The sequence below is a fragment of the Centropristis striata genome, chromosome 20, assembly GCF_030273125.1.
Source record: "Centropristis striata isolate RG_2023a ecotype Rhode Island chromosome 20, C.striata_1.0, whole genome shotgun sequence".
NCBI classification, from domain to species: Eukaryota; Metazoa; Chordata; class Actinopteri; order Perciformes; family Serranidae; genus Centropristis; species Centropristis striata.
This window is the reverse complement of record NC_081536.1, coordinates 26,462,234-26,485,602: the sequence shown is the minus strand read 5'-3', so window position 1 is coordinate 26,485,602 and position 23,369 is coordinate 26,462,234. Positions and strand designations below refer to the sequence as shown.

Here is a 23,369-nt window from a genome sequence, read left to right as displayed (position 1 = left end):
TAGAACCTTTTACAGCAATGCAGTAACTACGTTTTTGGGGTCAAAGGTCAAATAAATCATCATGATTTTTGAGCATAAAAGTTACATCATCAATACATGTAGAAATAAGTGTCATATCACTTATCTACATGTAACCAATTTGGCTGACCAGTTAAAACATGTTAAAAAAAAGTTAAAGCAGTTTTTCTCAGTTTTACCTTTTGCGTAGTTACTGCAGTTAGACTTTGTAGGGCGGTATAGTTCTAGAGTGAATCCTAATGGGTAGCAACCTCAGATTTGGAAGTTGGAATGTGGGTCTGAATCATTTATCAGAGGAATTAACTTTTATATCAGCTCAAACAGCTTCAAACAGTATTTACAAGAAACCCAATAAGGAAATTGGCAAAGGTAAGGGGTGTAGCCATTCTAATCGATAAAAATACAACTTTTGAACCCTATCTTACTATATCAGATAAGAATGATCGCTACATTATTGTCTCTGCTAAACTACTCTTTCTCTTCTTGCTCGCACCCATTTATACTTGGGCGTGACTTTAGCGGTTGGTTGCACCCAGTGCAGATGGACCGCTCCTTCTCTAAAACCCGTGCTGAGTAAATCTGCTGCACACTCCAATCCTTTCTCAGAGCAACTGCATTTATTTGAGCATGAAATCTGTGCAGTGCAGTGTAAAAATGCACAAAATTACTTCTTGCAATTAATATTGGTCTGCTGTTCTTGCACTGAAAAAAATAAATAAATCACAGTAAGTGGTTATTTTTTATTTGCTTCAAACCTTTTGTATTCCTATTTATACTGTTAAACATGCATTTGAGCATGAAATATGTTAAGTTACTGCACTGTAAACATATTTAAAATTGCAGTTTCATCATATCTGGTTAAGTGCACAGTCCTATATGTGGCCCTGTGGTAGTGTCCATGAAAAATTGTGGCCCCCTCCAGCATTTAAGTTGCCCATCCCTGCTCTGAGCATTGAATCTTTGATGCTTGGCAAATACTCCCATGTGCATCACACCTATTCCAGAATTGATTATTTCTTTATTGACAACATTTTATTCCCAAGGATCCACTCCTGTGCTTAAGGAACCCTTGTTATATCTGATCATGCCTGATGGTACTTGATTTATCTTTCCATAACTCTGGGCACTCAACGAGGAATTTGTGCCTTGACTCAGTTTTACTATTAGCATGGTTGTTTTTAATTTTGTGTGTGTTTCTGGGTTGTTGTTTTTTATTTTCTGGTCATTTGTTTTATTTTAATGATTGTTATTTTGGCATTCATAAAACTTAACGTCCAAATATATTGAATTGTTACTTTCTTTCTGCTTATTTATGTATATTTTTTTAACCGCTGCTGTACTCGGGTTGTAAGTTGTTGCTGTGTTAATGGAAACTCAAATGACATATTAATCATAAAAATTAAAAGAAAAAATCATTTAAAAAAAATAAATAAAAATAAATGAACTGAGTTTTAAAAAAAATGTAGTTTTACCTTCTTGTGCCTTTAAAAATTATTCAAATGAAACAAACTGAAAAGGGAAAATTACTCCTTAATGTAACTGCTCATAACACTGCAAAGAACATGAACCTTCCAAATATTTTCTTCTTATATCTAGCTATAGTATCTTAATAATATTGTTTTCAGTATAATTTACCTACTGAGCATATCTTTATGTGCTTATTTAATTATTACTGTGCTTATGTGATTATGTTATTGTTTAAAAACGTCTTTTTAGGATTGACATTGTGAGCTTTTCCATGCTTTTCAAGCTATTCAGCTGTTGAATATGGTGAGTTTTTACCTATATTTCAGAAGCATTTTCTATCACCAAAACGTGCTCGTTTTAAGTATTGCTGGCTTATTTTAATGTTACTACAGTTGGCCTTTTCAAGCCACAATTGCTCAAAATAAGTATATTTGGATTTATTTCAACATATCATTGGTTTTTCCAGTTTCTAGATATTTTTTTTACTTATTTAAAGAATTCTTACAAAGAAAACTGTACTTACTGCACTGGCAGATAATTTTACCTGTTTCGAGCATGTATATTATGATATTGCTTATTTCTAGTTATTTCTTATTTTTTGTCAGTTGGTTTTTGCAGTGAACTCACCGACATTTGGGATGTGTAGAGTGTCACACACAGGGCTATAAAGATATTCAACAGGTTGATCTACTCAGAGGTGGGCGGGGGTCGACATACATAGCCTCAAACAGATCTGAGGAGAGATTTTCTTCTGTCATAGGATGCTATTATAGAAGCACATAAAAACACAAGACTGCATCCGACAACACTTGGAAGTGATTATGCAATAAAACACAGTGAAAAGCCTGTGTTCAGGCCAAGATACCAGTCATGGTTGTGAAGGCAAAGGAAGCCAGCAGTATAATCGCCACATTCCTCAGCTTGCATGTGGGTAGGGCATTTTCAGTAAACACTGGAGCACACTATGCATTTTTACTAGGTGACAAATTCTTTGACTGCTGTGATGAAGCAACAGACAATGCCAAGAAGATCTAATGTAACCCCCACAAATTAAGTATAGTTTTATAGAAACTCCACACCATACACAAGAAACATCAAATCAGTTGATTTATTTGAAACTATACATTAATAAAAACAGGTTAATGACAAATCATTAACATACATGGTATGTTTAAAAGCCTCAGTCCCACACAGAGTTCTAAGCAATGTGTGAAACATTCAAAGCATCTTTCAGAAGCTGGTGATTAAGTTCATGTCCGTCTGAGGTGAGCCTGCCTGCAGGTTGTCTCTGACAGCAGACATGGGCTCTTCTTTTTTATAGGCAGTCATCTTCTGGTTATCTCTACAAAACACAAGAGGGGAGGTTTCCATCAGGGCATCACAGTCATCATGCAACAATGTTAGTGTGTTTACAAAAATTTCCATATCTATGTTGGTGTGGGTCTATTGCCTAAATTGGTTTCTCTGTCCTGCATTGACGTTTTTAACAATGTGAACAATCTGGTTTCTGCGTCAGTTGGGCTCAAAATTCTTTTACTGTGATGAATAGATTGAACAATGTATGCAATGTGTACACATTGAACTATCATTTGTTTTGTTTTCAAGAAAACACACTGGATATGTGAACAAAAGCAGAAATTAAATAAAACATTTATTGGGAACGCTTTTGTAAAAGTTTTACACAGTCAGGCTGCTTAGGACCAGGTTTGAGAAGATAGGGGACACGCCAGACAAAAGCACCATCATTTTTCCACATGCTCTCTATCACCATAGGTTTCAGTTTTTGGTAGGAGCCACTTCATCAAGATTGCGGATCGGAGATGGCAGCCATATAAAGTCTATGAGAACCAATATATCTTCCAAGATATACTGGTACTCCTAGATTGTATATTTTCTGGGTCAAGGAATCATTTAAAGCTATTGAGAATATCACTAGATGTCTCACTGTAAATAATTTGTTGATCAAGATCTGACATGAGATGAAAGCATTCCCTTGATTTTTTGGGGCAGTGTACATTGCAGCTTATCAGCACTCTCCTGTGAACATAGATTCCAAACATTTTCAACTCAGGATTCCTGCTGCAGCACTTGAAGCGAGTAGCCTACCAGTCAGATTGAAAATGAACATATTTATTTGATCAAATAATCATCTAGTGATATTCTCAATAGCATTAAATTATTTCTTGACCCAGAAGATGTATATTTTGACACCAAGATTGACCTTTTAAGTGGCTTGGAAGATATACTGGTTCTCTGCCATCTCCGATGCGCAGTCTCTAGTGATAGAGAGCATGTGGAAAAAATTTGGTGCTTTTGTTCGGCCTGTCCCCTTTATTTGGCTAAGCCACCTGACTAACAATAAATAATGACTTCATAAACTTTTCAGTGCCACAATGGGACAAAAAATGTCTTTGGAGTCGCTAGAAGTCAAGTCAGTAATCCAGTCAGTGCTAAAGGGTAAAGGGCCGTCCACGCTCACATCATTATATTAATACTCAGCATTAAGTTCCTTAACGAGGGTCTCACCTAATCAGCCACAGAGTCTGAAGTTAATGTTAACATGAGATCACTTTAGAATAACTTAAGGCGGCATAACCCAGCCAGCCATCTTCAATTATACATTTTAAAGCATTTGCAAATATTAACTAAAAATGAATAAAGTAATATAAACCCTGATACCCTACAAAAGGGGACTTATTAACACACAGAAGGTTAAGGTTGTCAAATCATGTTGCAAAGTCCCCAAATATACATAAACTTCATTCTAGGCTTTTCCAGTGTGACATTTCAACTGACTCCAGAATGTAAAATGAGGCTGCTGAAGTTAAACTTGTTTGCGGCTTAAAAAACAAACAAAGCTTCACAGGTTTTATTTACATTTAGTCATTTAGCAGACGCTTTTATCCAAAGCAACTTACAGGAAAAAAAAAGGGGAACAATCATGGTATAGTGCAATAAGAGCCATTAGTGCATCAATAGGGTCTAGTGAGGATTCTTTAAGGAGTAGAGTTGTGGTGTGGTGCTAGGAGAGAAGATGCTCTCTGAAGAGCTGGGTCTTCAGCAAGGATATAATACATTTGGATTTTTCATTAGTTTTTAGTTTTAATTTCCTTATGATTTTTTGTTTTCAAATTCAGTTAGTTTTAATTTGTTTTTAGAGTGAGTTTACTAGTTTTAATTAGTTTTTATTTTTTGGAAAATGCTTGCTTTTAGCTTAGTTTTTATTAGTTTTAGGTTTTTTTTTTTTTTGTTTTTTTTTTAAAATGGGGTATTTTTTTGGTGCCAGATTCAAAAGTCACAATAAATGTTTCCTTTATTTCCTTTGTCTGATCCATCTCAGCCCCAATAAGGTTATTAACACATAAAACCAGATAGATGCAATAGATTTTATATCAACCAAAAAGGTTTTTACGTATGAAAAAAATTGACAAAGACGAAAACTAAGGGCATTTTTACTATAATGTTAGTTAGTTTTGTAACCACATAATACAGTTTCAGATAGTTATCATTTTTATAACAACTCTCGTTTTTATTTTTATTTCAGTTAACAAAAATGTTTTTTCAATTCTAGTTATCGTTATTTCGTTAGTTTTCGTTAACTATAATAACCTTGATCTTCAGGAGGTTTTTAAAGGTAGAGAGGGACGCCCCTGCTCTGGTAGGAACTGGTAGTGGTTCCACCAACTGGGAACAAAAAACACAAAGAGTTTGAACAATGGATGGCAGAGCCAGGCGCCGTTCATTGGAAGAGCGCAACGGTCGTGAGGTAGCGTATGCCTGAATCAGGGTGTTCAGGTAGGTGGGTTTCATTGGGTCATTAGGTTGGCACAGCAGTCTGATTGGTGCGAGTTTGTCACCCAGTGTTAGCGTTCCTTCACAGTTTTAGGGTATGTGAATGGAAACAAGCAGTCTTGTGTGTGGCACTGATAGAAACACTTCTCCTCTTGCAGAATATATTTTGTTTGTATTTTAAATTTTATAGCATTAGAGATGCTTTTTAGTTTTATAGCCCATTGTGACCTGTTTGGGAAAGGGTTTGTTCAGTGTTTGTACAGTATAATACGAAAGCATTTGAAAAGTTCCCTTTTTTGTAATGGAAATTGTAACATTATGCCAAAGCTGCAAGTAGGTAAAATACTCCGTCAGTCCGCAGCAAGCATTCAGGTTTTGTTCCCCACTGTATCAAACCCATATCTAAACTGTGACTCCTAACCCACGGTATAGCTGAACCAGGACCTCTATATACTGTGTAACGCCTTGGCACAACTAAATAACAAAGCTATTATTCAGCTATAGAGTAACAATGAAGTTAAGAAACCAAAATCCAGTGAGCTGTATATGTCAAAAGATTTGCAGGCCATTCATGTGTACAGTCTGCAAGAAAGAGAAATGCCATAATGTGAAGTGGAATGAGACATCCAGTATGTTTGGATGTTGTTTACTCAGCAATTATCCTTTCAAACCAGATCATGTAAATAAAGTGATTAGAATAATATTCTATTAATTGACTACGTCTTTTACTTTTTGAAGCTGAAGTTCTTCCAGAGGGTGCTGATAGTGGCCTGGACACCAGGGTTGTTCTCATTATTAGAGAATGAAGCTTTCTTCCCAGAACCTGCAGACTTTTTGCTCAGTCCACTGGCCCTAGCGCGGCCCAATGTTTGCACCTTTGCTGCTTGACCATGGTGACTGGACTTTGGCTTTAACAGACCTGAAACCTGGAGGAAAAACATGTACAGGAGACGAGATGAAAACATAGCAGTAAAACATTGTGTCCTCTATGAAAAATGTCTTCAACTTCCATCTTGAAAATCCAAGAGTGAGATGAGAAATTTCATACCAATCCAACATCTGTGTGTCAAGTAGAGAGCTGTAGTGGAGAAGTAGCTGAGCATAAAGACTAGAAGCAGGTGCAAAGAGCTAGCCTTGCTCTGTCAAGAAAACACTACAGCCTTTGAATAAAAAAAGCAGAGAAAAGCTCCAACGCTAAAGGGTTAAGCAATAAAAATGTTAATTTTTCTAAAGAGGATACCAATTAGTTGGACATGGGTTTTTCTCTTTTGTATACAGTATATACTAATTCTCTTTACATTTCATTGGTATTGGCTTTTAAGCATTGTGTTTTGTGTTTGTCATCTGTAAAAGAGAGAGGGAGAAAGAGAGAAAAAACAAAAGAGGAAGGCAGTTCTAAAAGTATGGTCTTCTGGACAAAGGTTGTTGATTGTTGTTGAACTCAACACCCACACAAACACACCTCATGCTCATTTTATACTTCTGTCCCTTCCTGCTCTCTATTATCACCAATTCTGATGCAGCTAAATTTATGATTCAGTTGTTCCCATTCACACTACATGAAATAAAGAGTGATAATCAGTGAGCTTTAGCTGCGCAACTGAGCCAGACTTGCCGTGTCCCCAGATTCCTAGTCTTCCCAAGCTAGGCTAACCACATCCTGTGAGACAATTGCCTTCAACTCAATGACACCAACCATTCAAACGAAAAAAGAACATTTGTAATTTTAGAGACTGGTCCCTTCTCACAAAGCTGTTTTTTATAATATTTGAAATTACATGGTTCTACAATATCGTTAAACGATTGTAATTTGAGAAATTACAATGTACTTATTTTGAGAATTTACAGTTCTGTGTAAGAGGAGCCTTTCACAGTTACATTACATTACATTAGATTCAACTGTATTGTCATTGCACATGTCACAAGTACAAAGCAACGAAATGCAGATAGCCTCTAACCAGAAGTGCTTCAGCAGTCATTAAGTGAATCATAGTTCAATATATACAGGACATAACTCTTTAGTGACAGTACATGGCTGTTAAAGTGCTGGAGACTTCTTGAACTGACATCAGTTTTTACAGCATAATGAATGATATGCCTTGCTAGTTGTGAAAATGTATTGGATGATGATATGTTCTAGTTTATCTGCTTGTCAGGGTGGAAAACCCTCATTAGCAGCACATATCCCATGCTATCAAGGAACATTAAACCCGCAGCTAATTCATTAGGGATTTACAGCTCTATAAGGCAGGCTGACACAATCCTCCTCTGTCTAATGGTAAGAAAAATATGTTGGAATACTGTCCTTAAAAGAAGAACAACCAAAACTTTGCAAAATGTAGGATGCAGCTCAGGCACAAACCCACCTTTGATCTCAGCATGCCGGGCTTCTTATCTGCTTCTGTTGAGTGTGTGGGACTCTGCTCAAGCTCAGAATCTTTGCCTGAATTCATTTCCTGTGGAAGTAGATGAAAATGTAAGAACATGTAAGAACATAAAGCCATTACCAAAATAGCTTCGTGGGCCATCAAATGCTAATGAGGATGTCAAGCTGACCCAACCACAAGGATTGTGTAAACATTTATAAAGACGGTGGCAATTTGTATAAACCTACAAATGCAGCATCCTCCTGGTAGGAGGAGGGGAAGTTGTCGTTGAGGACTTCCTCTTTGTGGCAAGAAGTATGATCAGGCTGGGACTGGGAGAAGTAGGCACTGTCCTGGGAAGGAGGGGAACATGGGAGGTCAACCTTTTCCTCTGGGCTTCCATCAGTGGAGGACTGACGAGGGGATGACGTGGCTCCAGGGGGTCTCTGGGTCTTTGGGGGTGAGGTCAAACTCCCCTTCTTATACTGAAACTGTTGCAGGGCGGCCAGGCCTGAAGTGGACTTGGGCGTTCTTGGTTGTTCAGTCAAGGAGGAGCTGTCCGACCAGTGAAAGAGCCTGAGACCCTGACTGGCTGATCTGGGAGACGTAATGCTGGGTGATGGAGGCGGGCTCGGGGTGTCCACGGATGGAATATCAGGAGCATTGCAGTCATTATTCTCGGTGTTGGGAGAATTGTCCAGAGTGGAACTCACAGCTCTGGGCTCCAAATCCTGCTGAGCAGACTCTTCGTTGCTTAGACTGGCTGCTGAAATGGAACTGCTGAAGAATCTAAATGTGGGAATAAAGCAACATCAATGTTATACAAGATTGTATAGTCTTACATGTATAGACTTACACATATAGATTTGCAAGTCTTATGATGTATAAGCACATGAAACTACCCCAAACTTCTACAAACCTGACTATGTCAAAATCTTTGCCAGCCATGGAGTGTGACATTTTTCCTAAAGTACATAAGACAAGCTGTAAGACAAGCAGTATAACGGAGGATACGCTAGACAGAAGTGAGTCGGCATTGACCTTGGCTGCAAAGCGGATTGCATACCTGGAAGCAATGACTTGGTGAACAGAGGAGGAGAAATATATTCATCTTAGGTAGGCCTGTCAGGATAATACATTTTTTAGGGCTATATATTTTCCCAGAAACTATCATGATAAACGATAGTATTGTTGTCGTTTAGGACCATTTTATGCCACTGATATAATAAAATTAGAGCATAATAATCCAAGTACATCCTTTTCAACAGCAATTATTTTTTAAATCTCAAGAATACTAAACATTGAAATAGAATTGTGGAAAAGAAATATTAAAATATTCTAGAAAGATAAAACATAAATAACTAAACTACAATCAAAACAAATGAAATCGACTCTCAGGCTCTGTTAACAAAAATGCACTGAGATAAATATTTTTAATTATATTATTTTATATTACAAATACCATATAAAACAGCTGGAATGGCTGCTTGGGAACTACTTCCTGTCAAACATTTGCACAATGCTTTAAACACAACACAAAAAAGTCTGTAAACAACGATATATCAAGTCCAGAAAAAACTATCATGTCCATTTTATATATCGATCGATAAGTAGATATAGTAATTATTGTGACAGGCCTAATCTCAAGAACTGACATCCCCTTCTGGATTTTGTACATGAACTCCTGCAACAACATCAGACAATGGCTAGAACAATGCAGACAGAGACTGCAGAAACCCGTTACTCCTGCAGTGATATGACACACAGCTAAAGTTGTGATTAGAGCATAGCTGAGCTCATACACATCCGCAAGTAAAAAGATAGTTATGAGATAAACTGAGCAACTTAACAAAGAGCTTATTGATGGAGAGGAATAACATAAGCAATGACCCACAGACAAAAATATGAGGAAGTTAACTACTGTTGGAACTTACCTCATTCATATTATAACTGAGCATATCAAAAATGTATGTTTTCCACCAAAGAGCATTATCACAATATGGTAATGAACCAAGCAGGCTCTTCTCCTACCATCTTGAAAAAATATGCACATCTCACATAATGATCAAATACCTAGAAACAAGGCAGCAACATTGGAGGCAGTGTGCACATGGAAATGCCACTCACACTCATATTTTCTGGTCAGAGAGTCAAGATCTGGTCAAGATACAATCCTTTTGGGATGGAGTAATAATTTTACATGATAAGATTACTAAGGAGCCCAGGATTATGTATTTGGGTTCAAACCAGATCATGTAATACAGGAGAGACATTTACCTATTTAAAATTCTGATACTGGCATGCAAAAAAGGTTATAACAAGGAACTGGTTGAGAAGTGACCACTTAAAGTCAGGACAGTGGCTGGACATTGTTGAGAAAATCTACTCAATGGAAAAACTAACCCATCAGTTAGGGACAAATACAGCAATCTCTAAACAACGCTGGAGGAAGTGGACTGCATACAAAGGAATGGACAGTTCATAAGGTGGACCTTGAAAGGGTCATTGGTGCAATGAGAAAGTAGTGCCCCCTTCTGTTTTGTTTTTTTCTGTACACTCGGTACACTAATTCAGTACACTGAATTATGTTCTTAGGATCTGTATTATGACTGTGTAACATGTAAGTGTACTGTACAGGCCAGGCAGAAAGGGTGCTGTGAATTATTTCCTGAGTTTCAGGAACCTCTGAAACTCTGCCCCCCCTTTTGAAAGACAGGAGGAGACTGCATTTATCACTGTGCCACCTAGTGGTTGTTGGTGCAAATCGCAGCTACTCATGGATAAATTGTTTGTGTGTGTGTGTGTGTGTGTGTGTGTGTGATAGTTTTTTTGGAGGGAACAGGTGAGAGCAGAAAGAAAGCAACTCTTTAGAAAATGTATGACCACACAACTGTGGATGTAGTGAGTGACACTTCCCATTCCTACTGCAGACTCAGCAGCCCAATGCTTGTATTGCCATCTCAGGAGACTCTCTAAGCAATATGCAATTTTGCCTTTACAAAAGCATAGTTCAACCCATCACCCTCTACTGTTCAGCCTGCTTCTTTAACATGTTAACCACCTCAAACAGGAACACACTAGCACACATTACACCTCACACCTCCAAAATCATTGTTCTTCCTACCCCCGACCTCTCTGACCTCAACAACACAGCCATCACACGCAGAGCTTTTAGCATAGCACACGACCCAAGCCACCCCCTCAACTCGTCATTTCTGCTTTTACCATCATGCAGCAGATACAGGACTCTGGCATGTAAACATGCTCGCTACAGCAGAAGTTTTCTATCTATCTTGCCTGCCTGTGTACCTTGCCCTAAAGTCAGATTCGTCAACAAGCAGTCTAATAAGATGATCATTAGGTGTGGTTCAATGCCTGTGATGTCACCTGCTGCATGTGGCCTGGCTGTCCTCCTCAGTTTCCTGGTTTCTCTTTTGTAGCAGGGTGGCGAAGGGGTTACGTGGCCGGCTCTCACTGCTTAATATTGGCTTGTCTGAATGCTGGTCTGATGCGGATCGCTTCTGAGAGGAGGATGAGTACTGCTGCAGCATGTCCTGGTCTGATGCACCATCGTCTATAGGAGGAAAAAGTACAGCACAGAAGTCAAAATAGGCTACACACACAGGTTTCTCCCAAACAAATGTCCAGTGGTGTAAACCCCTGTACTACCCTTACTGCAAATACTCATCAGATCTGCATGAATCACACACTAATTTTGCCAAATGGTGAGAAGCTCCTGTAGTACCAAAATCTTGCAAAGAGCCCCAAAGAGTGAGAATCCCGTGTTAAAAAGTATGCAGCAATCTAAACAGTTCACCTTCTCGTGGTCTCTTCACCTGCAGCCCTCTGCAAGGCAGCCTAAGCCCAGCCAGGCTGATGGTTCTCTCCTTCCCCCTGGTGGAGGGAGGCCTGTCTGGACAGGCAGCAGACTGAGGCGGGGCAACAGATGCTGGCTTTAAGCCTCCACTCCAGACACTGGGCCTAGTGGCGGCTGGTGAGCGGTCCCAACTGTGGGATTTGGAACGCTAAAAAGGAGATAGGCAAAGCTGTTCTAAATTAAATGTGACACTCAAAGGAAACTGGATTATCAATTTTTATTGAATCACAATTGATTGTGATTGGTTACCTGGGAAATGGGTTTGTCTGGGCTGAAGTCGTCTATCTTCTTCATGGTGTTGATATCAAGATTTCCTAAGGCCATCTGCAAGCCTTTGTCATCTCCTACATTTCTGGATTCAGCATCATCAAGGATAGAATACAGTGCAGATGATGAGGAAAAACCAAGGAGGCACTAAATACTTAGCACTATGGGGGTGTCAGTTAGGATTCAGCACAAGAGGATACGTTCCAGCGTAGCTGAGGGTTGCTGGGTCCATGTGCTCTGGGTAAGCGTTCAGGGGTACAACCCTCCTCTTGACAGGATCAAACACAAGCTGGTAGAGGAAAGTGTTATTGGCTCTGATGAATCCCTCGATGTACTGTTCAGGGACGACTAGATCCATCTTTAGATACTGGCCCATCTTTCTGATCACCTGAAAGGGCAACAAGAGTTCAGAATCAACTCAAAATCTGCTTTTGGACCAATGCTAAAAGATATTAAGAAAAATACTTTATATGCAAGCATTAGTGTAATTACAGACTGAACGACGACTATTGACTCACTTTCTGTATACCTTTGCTCAACGTTTTATCAAAATTGACCAGTAATGGGACAGAAAATGTTTTACTATTATTAGAAAATGGTGTGTGGTTGCTCATCTTCTTCCACTCCACCCATCCTTTTTACTGACTTTTTAATATGGAGGACAGGGAATCTTTTGGGTAAGATAGCAGGCAGATCTCACATAGAAGTGGTGTGGGAATCTGAAGATTATTTGAGATGTAGCTCACCTTGATGTCAAGTTAGTAATTAAAACTATTTAATGAATTAAAATGTTGATTGTGTATAAGGGATGAGAACATTATGACTGGAGTATAAGAAGGCCATTCCCATGCTCACTTATGTCTTGTGTTTTTGGTTGATATCATTTGTTTCCAGTGATACCCAATTTATGTATTCCTGTGTAGAGTTCCCTACCTAAATATTTAAAAAGACAAAAGTAACACATTTGTACTGCATGTAAAAACTGCATGGTTCTTGCCCAAAACGACAAGGAATTAGTGGGCATGTCTGTAAGGAGAGACTTCTGTGTACCCATACAATCCATTTTTATTCAGAAATATAGCATAACCATGGAGCAATTTTTCACCCACTTCCTGACAAGCAATCAATACATTTTTAATTTTCCATCATTAAACATGGCCCTCTACTATACTATATACAGTATTTCATATACTACAATTTCTTGATGTGTAATTGAGAGTTATCCTTTAATATTTAATTATTATTGCCATTCATTACTTCCTAATTAGTTGTATCATTATATTCTTCATATTGATACCAATAATATTAGTAGTGTTTGAAAACTTTGCTTACATGGTAAGGAAAGTTTTCCAACACTCATTTGTAGAGTCAATTGTATCCCAGTGTAGAGTCCTTTTGTTTATTTGGATTGAGTTGGATTATAGACATTGGAGGATTTTTTTTCAGATTTTAGTCAGATGATTTAAACATACTTTGCTCAGACACAGGTTTAGCATGCAGCCTGTTTCTATGGGGATGTAGCCGTCTTAAAAGTGAGGTACCTTTGGAATCACAATTTCAAACAGTAGCTACCTTGCTAAATGCATAATCCACTTTCACTATCTCATCATCATTAGGTCTCACCTTGAGGATATCAGGGTCTTTGGCCAATCGCAGTAGCTTGCAAGCCTTTCCCAGGCCAATGCCATGTAGGGAGGCCAGATAATCGCATCCAGAGAGGATGCACATGTAGCGAAACTTCTCCTCTGTGAAAACGTTCCCCAAAGAGCGACAACGGCCCATGTTGCTTTGGTCTATCTCCAGGCCGTTGCCCTGCTTGTCCATTTTGAGAATCACCTGCATGATTGAAAGATAATCGACTTGTAAGTTGGTTGCAATGTATAAGCAGTGGTAGTGCATGAGGCGGGTTCTTAAGCCTTTGTTTTACATACAGTTTACTGCAAACAGGATTAACACTGAAGTACTGATTATGTTGTTGTTTTGCACTTACTTACTCTCCTCTATATATAGTCAGTCATTTCTCTCTCAAACTGGCTAACGTCCTAAATAAGCACTAGTATTATCCTCCACCCGCACAAAATACAATCTTGTTTAAAAACTGATAAGTGCATGTTTTTGGATTTGGGGAGGAAGCCAGAGGACCTGGAGAGAACCCATGCTGACATGGAGAGAACATGCAAACTCCATCCAAAGAGCAGCAGGCCGGAGTCGAACCAGTGACCCTCTTGCTGCTGGCAAGAGTGCTAACCACTATGTAGCCCCTGACCCTAATTTAATTGTGATGATTACAGATCATGGTGATTTTACAATTACCTCATTTAAACACACATCAAACCTGATTATTAATCTAAAAAAAGCAAGCCATTTGCATCTGAAAATGACTTGGGTTGTGTCTGGGGTTCACAGTAAAACATCTGGATCATCATCCAGCTAACTGTCAATAAGCCCGCCATTTTGCAAGTTTGAATTTAAGTTGTTATGACCGCAGCTACAGATTAATTTTTAACAAGCTTCAAAGAACCAAAAAGTCCAGATTCAACAAATCATCAACACCCTCATCTGGATAACTCTTATTAACTTTTGAACAATGCAGCTCAGGTTTAATTTAAACGATTTACATGTATGCAGCAGGAAGTGCATGCCTTGGGTCTATCAATACCTTTTTGCAGCCAAATGCAAGGAGGTCAGAGTCTTCTGTGATGACAGCCTCAGCCAAGCCAGATTTAGTGAGGAAAGCTAACTGAGCATCAGCTTCATACGGAGCCACAACACAGTCCACTCCTTGTGCTCTTGCAGCCTGGTTTCAAAGAATCAACACAAAAAATAATTACTACATAACTTCACCAACATGCAAACTTGCTGGATTGAACCACAAACATTAAAATTTAGCAAAAACCTGATATTTAAAAAATGTCATAGGATAAATGTAGAAGGTGCAAAAAATGTAATGTACTTCAGAGCATAAAAAACACTTTCATGTGTGTAAATAGTAAGCTGCAACTCAAATAAACTTTCAAGTAATGGCGCTATGATCAGACATGTCGGACAGTCATTTTATAGGGCTTCTCGACCAGAGCCGTTTCCTGGCCAGTGCACAATTGCGAATGGTTCTTTGGTTTTCCACAGCCAAAGAGCCGGCTACCAGCCGGGAAAACTGGTTCCACAGCGACACCAACTCTTTGCTGGTCTTGAACTGCAAACCACTCATGTCAGGGGCTGGGGGCGGGGCTATCTGACCAACAAGACCAATTCGGTGCTGTTGAGAGAGACCAACTGAAACATGTATCATTCATTTATATGATTTGTTTAACTGCAATATGATTGATACGGGCGAGCTAGCATGCTAACGTTAGCAGGTGATCGATAGTGGGCGATCGCTAGCGTGCTAACGTGAGCCTACGATCGCTAGCGTGCTAGGGTTAGCTTACATCAAAGTCCAACATTAACATCTTATGTTCAGCGTTAAGAATGTATTCCTCATCCAGTGATCAAGATGAGCAGCACAGATGTGTTGGAGAGACATGTTCTGCTGTTGTTATTTACTTGCCGAGAGGGCGGAGACGTATACAGACATAAACACTGATGCAATGGCGTGGATCTATCGTCTGTGGAAAAGCAAACATGTTCAGAGCTGGTTCGCAAGCTGAACCAACTGCGAACCACAAACCGGCCGGGAACCGGCTCTGACCGAAAAAGGATAATAGACATCTTTGTACTCTGGCAGTATTCTTCATTTGCATAGAAAAACTATTCTAAAGGAAAAAGAGTGATGCTGAATATTGGCTTAAAGTCTCTCTGTAGAGGATGATCATTCCATGAATCGAAAAAGACCATTTCTTCCCATGAATTTTTAACCAGCTCTGTGATGGGCTTCTTATTTCTCCTTCAACGGGTTGTGTCCAAAGGGAGAAAATTGGAACTTTTCTGTGTCTGCTTCTTGAGCCATGTTGCCAGTGCGACAAGTCAGATTTGTTCGCTTACAGTCCCATAGACCAGTGGTTCCCAACCTTTTTCTTAAGGGACCCACTTTTTTACCATTGGAAACTTTGGCGACCCCTCCATTGTCCATTGCTTCTCAATGGATAGGTTATTGTGACTTTCATGGTACCCTCTCTTTTTCTTTTTGAGATATTCAGCATTTTCGTCTCCCTGACGCTTCGCCATTTTTCCATTAGCTCTGTGTTTCTGTTGTTAGGTGAGGTTACCACGAGGTGAGGTTACCGCGAGGTGAGGTTACCTGTGTATACTGCAGGAGGGATGATACACATGTCCTTATTCTCGCGATATAGCCTTTATTTTTAAACTTTTCTATAGTGATTTTTCTATTTAAATAAATGAATAAACATTTATTGTAGCCCTTATTTAGTTGTTTTTGTCCCACTAATGAATTAAATGCTGACTCATCTATATTTAACACATTAGATTTATTACATCCTTAAAATCAAGAGGGCTTCACGACCCTCCATGGATCTTTGGTGCCCCCCTTGGGGGGTCGGGCCCCCCCTGTTGGGAATCACTGCCATAGACTATATGCATGTTATAGCCATTTCAATGTGTTACACACCGATATCATCCTACAACAGAGGATGAGTAAAGCCTTGTAAGCCTACTTGTTCTACTTATAAGATATGACAGAGAGCTCCTAACTTTCCTTCACATCTTGCAAAGTGGATAACCAGCGTCAGAGGACTACTTAGCGTGAATCCAGTTATGTTAAGAGAACCCGGGTAACAAAAAGATACACTGGGTATCAAACAGGGATTTAAAAATGTGCTTATCACTCTCACGCTTTATTACATAGAAACTTTAAAAGGTTTTTGAATCCAAATCTTTTCAATCCTCATGTTTCATTTGTGAGTTTCTTTTTAATTTTGGTTATTTTTGGCTGGGTTTACTGAACCATTAACATTTAAAGACATAAATATGATCTCTTGTTTTGGATACATACGTTGTTTTAGGTCTATGAACTCCCCCTCAGGCTAACAATAAATATTCATAGGTAATTTACATTGTTCTAAACAACAAACAAGAACATTTAAATGTAAGCATAAAAAAGCAACTTCCAAAGAGAGGTGTTGACTCTTTTTGCTTCAAGGTGTTTCAAACAGTGTTTTTTGGCCCATTTCCCAACAAGCTTGCATGACATGGTTGATATACAATAGTTTCACACTTTAAAAATGAGCCTGCTAAAGGCTTAAGAGCTTAAGACCAAGACACCCATGATCACAATGGGTAGTAAATTTGCCACCAACAACATGGCAATGACAATGGCAACTGGGTTAATGTAAAACTAGCAATGACATTTGCTCTGCCCCGCTTTGTGTCAGGTGTATAATAGAGCTGTGGTTCTGGTCTTTTTTTGATAAATGTCTTAAATCATTGACTTTTAGGGGGCTTCATGCTGTACAATCTGTAATTTCCTTCAGCTTGGCAGGAGATAGGAAGACCTCACCTTAATAAGGTTATGCGCCATGGCTGGCGTAATGTTAACACAGCGGGTAAAGCAGTCTCTTGCTTCGGACAGTTTGCCTTCACGTAGTAGCTGTCGGCCTTTCTGAAGGTTGCTTTCTCTGCGCCTGAAAGGTACATGAATGAAACTGAATTATAAATGGAAGACTTTGCATTGGTAGAATTTCTTTTTGGCAGTTTGAAATTAAATCTAAGATTTTGAAACAAACTTGTAAATGGACCTGCACTTATATAGCACTTTTCTAGTCGCTTTACTCTTTGTGGAGTGGTTGCAGGGTATATACAGAAATACTTAAGTTGAATTTAACACCTTTTTTAATACCTTCACAATATTTTTTAATACCAACATGACATTGATCTGCAACTGTTTTTAACTTCAGCGTTGGAGGTAACTAAGTATAAAGTAACTGATTACTGTAATTTTTTTAACTTTTCTGAGTAAGTGTAATAATGCTTAAAATTCTAATCAAGTCCCTTTATCAGTTACATGATACTTTTTGTTTTAATAGCAGCACTGACCTAGACACAATTATTTGCTATTCAACCCTAACCCAACACAAAATGTTATTTCATTGTTGTGCTTGGAGAGCACACACCACTTCTCCACCGCTACACTCATCATTCTTTCTCAATTAAAGCGGTAACTTGCAGCTAATTACAAGTGTACCAACAGAAGCCAGTGTTTCCTGTGGGATTTTTTTTCCAGCAGGGAGGGTAAAGGGTTATTTGTCCCCTGGATGGTCTGAGCGCGTGAATATCATTCAGCAATTTATTAAGTACAAAAAATGATACTCCACTAAAAAATCTTTAGAACCAGTGTTTCCAACAGGATTTTGTGACTCTATGTTGACGGGACCCGAACAAAGTAGGGGGGTTTGGGGCATGCTACCCCGGAGAACATTTTTGCCCTAAAATCTTAAATTTGGTGCCACTCGCACCCCGGGCGCTACAGATTTCAGGCCGGGTGGCGTGCCTGGCCAAATAAGGTCTGCAGGAAACCCTGATTGTATTTAGATTGATATTACTGAGGTGATGTTTTAGATGATTGTAGGCATTGTCTTAACCCAAAGGTCCACATTGGAAATAAGTGTTGCATTACGCTGTGCCATGTGCCAACCTCTGGGTTTGACTGAGCATTCAAGTGTGTTTTTATGTCTGCTTTTTATACCCAAAATAAAAATCAATTAATCTACAGTTTAAGTTTGTGACTCCAGTTGAATAATTTATGGCTTTTGTAGATCTTGTACTGTGGTAGACAGCCTGTCCAGGATATGTACTCGATATGTCATGCACCCATGCATAAAAAATGTATATTTTGTGTATATGTAATACTCACTCTCTGCGAGCCTTTTCCACTTCTTGTTTTGAAGGCAGATTGCGTCCATCAAACACCAATATTGGTTTGATATTGAATGTCAGCAGCATGTTCACAAATTTCATGCAGTACCACACATACCTACGATTGGATAAATTAAAGTATCAATATTAGTTCTGGACATTTAACCATTGTTACAAGATTACTCTTAGAGCCACTTATACAACAGAATGTTTGTTGTTAATCATTTCTGTTTTACTGTGTTGCTTTTAAAAAGGTGTAACATGCTGCCTGTCCTTTGTACTCGTCTTTGAGTTACATGCAAAGCATTTTCATTAGCTAACCTAGAATAAAAGTAAAATAAAGAGTCTTACTGATCAGTTGGTTCTCCTTTAGCGAGCTTCTCAGCACATGAAAATGCTCCTTTATGCAGCCAACAGTATGTGTCCACAGCAACAGTCTGGCCTTTGTATTTTTTAATGTTAATGGGCTCTGCAGCATCTTTGATGAACTGCAGTAGTCCAGAGATTCCCATTTTCAGTTCCTGGATTGAGACACGTTGATTCTGAAACTGTAAAAAAAAATTAAAAATTACTGATAGAAACAACTGCTCAAACTTTCAATTAGTAAGGGTTTATACACAACCAAAGCTGCATACAGAAGTTTTTTGACAATTTTAAATTGAAATTAGCTTTCAATATTTCAATTATCAAAAACAACAGCAGGATTGATATTGTTTTTTTTGTTTTTGTAATACTGCTTTTGAAAATTAATTATGTTCAACAATTGATTCATCACATTTAGAGGCACACTCTGTAGTCCAAATACAAAACTGGACCTTGCACCCTCTCCATTTAATAATTATATTAAACACAATTACATTAAATAAGCTCTACACATTTCTGTATCGATTTCTCATTTGCATGTGTATATCTGCTGTGTGTGTGTGTGTGTGTGTGTGTGTGTGTGTGTGTGTGTGTGTGTGTGTGTTTTCATATCAATAAAAAATGATCGTCCAAACAATTAGCTGAGCTGAAAATGTTGATAACATAATTGTCTTTCTGAGCAACATGTGGAGTCCGCTGCACACAGCTGTGAGACCTTTGCAACATATAACTACTTGATCCTATTTTAGCTTGAGAACGTGACGTGATTACTGTATCATTGAGAATGGAGGCTTCAAATCAAATCAAAAATGAATCCTGTCATAACGCAGAACAGGTGACACGGTGTGTAGATGTCACATAGAAGTAGTTTACATCATCTCAAAGCTGGGAACCTAATTATTAATTTGAGATACAGTTCAGCGCTGTAGTTCAAGTTGCTCTTTCCATGAATGTGTAATAGAAATTAATAAATAATGATTAAATGGTGAATAAGGGTTTAGAACATTATGGTATGGCTTTCTGAAGTCCATTCCCATGCTCAATATGTCCCATATGTGGTTGAATTTTCCCATTTTGATATTGAGAATGTATAATTATAGTCATATACCCCTCCAGAATATTATATCTATACACTAGGGCTGCAACTGACGATTTTTTTCATTATCGATTAATCTGTCGATTATTTAAACGACTAATCGATTAGTTGTTTTGTCAATAAAATGTTGAAAAATATCAATCAGTGTTTCCTTAACCACAAGATGACGTCCTCAAATCTCTTGTTTTGTCCACAAACCAAAGAGATATTCAGTTTATTGTCATAGAGGAACGAAAAAAAATGAAATATTCACATTGAAGAAGCTGAAATCAGAGAATTTGGATTTATTGTCTTTAAAACCAATTATTCGATTATCAAAACAGTTGATGATTAATTGAATAATCGATTATTGTTCAATTAATCGAATAATTGTTGCAGCTCTACTATACACCAAGACCTTTGTAAGGACATAAAAATCCATGTTGTATTTTGTCTCTTGAGATTTATATAATCCCTGCGAATGGATGGCAAGCACTTCGTTCTTTAAACAGGTAAGAAACCCCCTTATTGTCAACAGCACAAGTAAAACTATACATCTTCTGGATGCTTTAGGTCTCTAGTTTGTGGCTGTAAGGTTGTGATTATCCTAGAGGTCACAGCAGCTCATTTTATACAGTAAGTTCAAGTCAAGAAACGCTCTCACTGCAATAAAGCGGTTTCTATGGGGACTAAGATCATCACACATTAATAAAATGAGCACATTGAATCCACAGGAAGCTCAGCTTTCCACTGATACTTTTTCCAAGTCTGATGTCTCCATATTTAACAGTTAATAGTGTTTAATAAGGGGCCTTCGTTTCATTTGAAACAAGTACTTGTTCTCAAAAATATAATGTTTGCTACAGTTACAGTGGGGTAGTGGAGGGTTTACGCAGGTATACGGAGTATAGCCACCTCTTTTTCTTTCAGTTTAAACTGCCCTACAAAGTCTAACTGCAGTAACTTCATTTTTGGGCGAAATTGAGTTATAGCTAAAAATGAACTCCTTGATATCTGTTTTATCTTGTGACAAAGTTTTAGATTTCAATTTTGCTGAATTTCAGAGAAACAATAACATAAACATTGCAGTAACTACAAAATCCAACTCAAAACCAAAGCAGACTGCAGTAACTTCACTTTGACTGTGATACAGTGTAGTCTTGTATTCCTTCATGTGAGGAATAATGAAGACAAGAAAAATATAAATTATAAGTTTATTTGAAAGGGAAATTATTATCTAGTTACTGTTTAAGTAAAAAAGTGAGATAAAATTATATTAAGACTAAAATATAACATCACTTTATGATAATAAGTCTAAAATACACAAATCTTTGAATTTATTAAATGCTTTGAAATACACTTGTAACAAAATCAATTTGAAAATATTTATTCTGTGAAACCAAAATATAAAAGCTGAAAGAAGACAACAACATTGTAGTTACTGCACTCTGTTTGTGTATTACTATTAGATGTTTTTACAGCAAAGCCAGAGTGCAGTAACTAAATGTTTGGGGTCAAAGGTCAAATAAATCATCATGATTTTTAAGCATAAAAATTACATCATCAATACATGTAGAAATAAGTGTCATATCACCTACCTACCTATAACACGTTTGGCTGGCCTTTAAAAAAAAAAAAAAACACAAAAAAAAACTTTAAAGCAGTTTTTCTCAGTTTTACACTTTGCCTAGTTACTGCAGTTAGACTCCGTATGGCAGTACAGTTCACCCACCTATCAACCAAGAAGCCACTGGAATATATAGGAGTAACGTTATACCCAGCTCCTCCTCAATAACCTATCTATCTTTGTAATGGTACACTCGCCTGGTCATCTACTACCACTACACCACTATAAGCAATAAGCTATAAAAATGGTTCTAAAGGCATCTGCTATCTTAAAAACTGACGCTAACAATATTAATCGTTTCTTCGCTTAACGTTGGCGTTACCGCTAACTAACGTCAACGGTGGCTGCAGTAAGTCAACGATGACACATGCTGACTGAGAAAAAAGCAGCACAATGTTTAATTCAATTAATGGTGAATTAAAACTTACTTCTGTCTTGTAACTTGTATCCACGCAGAGACAGATTTAAGCGCAAGCAAGCAGAGCAGAAGCTGGAGCCAATTTAATTTTAGCGGCAAAAAAAGGAATTCTTCTTCTTCGCTTCCGCTGCTTCTTCTTCTTCTTCTTCTTTGGTGTTTATTGGCAGTTAGCATCCTTTTCGTTGCATTTACCGCCATCTGCTGGACTTAACGTCTAAATTTTTAAATATTGAAAACAAATGCAGTTCGTCGTCACCTATTTATACAGTCTATGGTCGTCACCCTGTTAAAATAACCGCCTAACTAATTTTTTTCAAGTTTTGCAGGAAAGACAAAAAAATTCACCAAAAGTGTAACATATGACAATTATTGATCATTTCACTCAAAAGGATGTGATGTAACAAAGGATGGCTACTGGCATAGTAATAACACTGTGTGTAAATGATGTAACTTGTTATGTAAGAGAAATAAATGACATTTTTTGAACATGCCTTTGTGACTTAAGCAAGATATGGTAACACTTTATTTTGAAAGTGTTTACATACTGTAAGAGTCACACAAGCCTGTCAGGAACATGACACGACAAGTATCATGAGCATCAATGTTACTTCAAAGTGTCATTAATGTTCATGACACATCCCATGTCATGTTTATGACATGCTCATGTCACTCTTATGTAGACACCTTCAAAACAAAGTGTTACCATATCTTGCTTAAGTCACAAAGGCATGTTCACATATGCCTAAAATGTGACTTATGCCTAAGTCACATTTTATTTTGACTTAGGCATAATAAATCTGCTTAAGTCACACACTTGACATACGCCATTATCTTAAAGGGGTAAAATCACATGATCTGATTGACTGGATGTAGGCAATTTTATCATAGGTGGCCGGTGTCATGAGGAGATGATTTAGGCAAAATAAAACAATTTTGACAAAAAATGACTTAGGCGATTATTTTTACAGTGTGACGATATGGAACCAGAAACCTTAACTAATTTATTCTACCACTGTAGTACCCAATCTATCAATTTATGGACTCAACATGAACAATATATACTGTGTAAAATCAAGATAAACATCTTGATTGACTGCAGAAGTGTGATAATGTATTTTGTCTATGGAGAAAATGACATCACCTTTATAACAAACCTATTCATTTTGTATGGCAAATTTCACATACACAAAAGCAAATACACCAAAACTCCACCCAACATTAGAAGTTCCTTGCCTGAGTTTAAAGAGTACATGAAATCCCTTACACCAATTGACATTAAACAAAGCACTACA

The 23,369-nt window shown here is 37.9% G+C and overlaps 1 protein-coding gene across 3 annotated transcripts; it reads right to left on the bottom strand.

Moving 5' to 3' along the window:
• Positions 1 to 2,579: 2,579 nt before the first annotated feature.
• On the bottom strand, positions 2,580 to 22,132 carry exo1 (exonuclease 1). Of its 3 annotated transcripts, none has more exons than XM_059359207.1 (14): positions 22,088 to 22,132; positions 18,946 to 19,136; positions 18,593 to 18,712; positions 17,240 to 17,363; positions 14,447 to 14,584; positions 13,411 to 13,623; positions 11,988 to 12,175; positions 11,770 to 11,872; positions 11,461 to 11,668; positions 11,031 to 11,217; positions 7,892 to 8,432; positions 7,644 to 7,733; positions 6,007 to 6,203; positions 2,580 to 2,827 (listed from the first exon to the last, which is right to left on the bottom strand). In XM_059359207.1, exons 2-14 carry the CDS (start codon positions 19,104 to 19,106, stop codon positions 2,716 to 2,718), a joined length of 2,382 nt encoding a protein of 793 aa, XP_059215190.1. In that variant the 5' UTR covers positions 19,107 to 19,136; positions 22,088 to 22,132; the 3' UTR covers positions 2,580 to 2,715. The 3 variants fall into 3 exon arrangements, with proteins under 3 accessions (XP_059215190.1, XP_059215189.1, XP_059215191.1); XM_059359206.1 differs by having other exon boundaries at positions 18,946 to 19,142; positions 22,088 to 22,123; XM_059359208.1 differs by lacking the exon at positions 6,007 to 6,203 and having other exon boundaries at positions 18,946 to 19,142; positions 22,088 to 22,123.
• Positions 22,133 to 23,369: the final 1,237 nt, after the last annotated feature.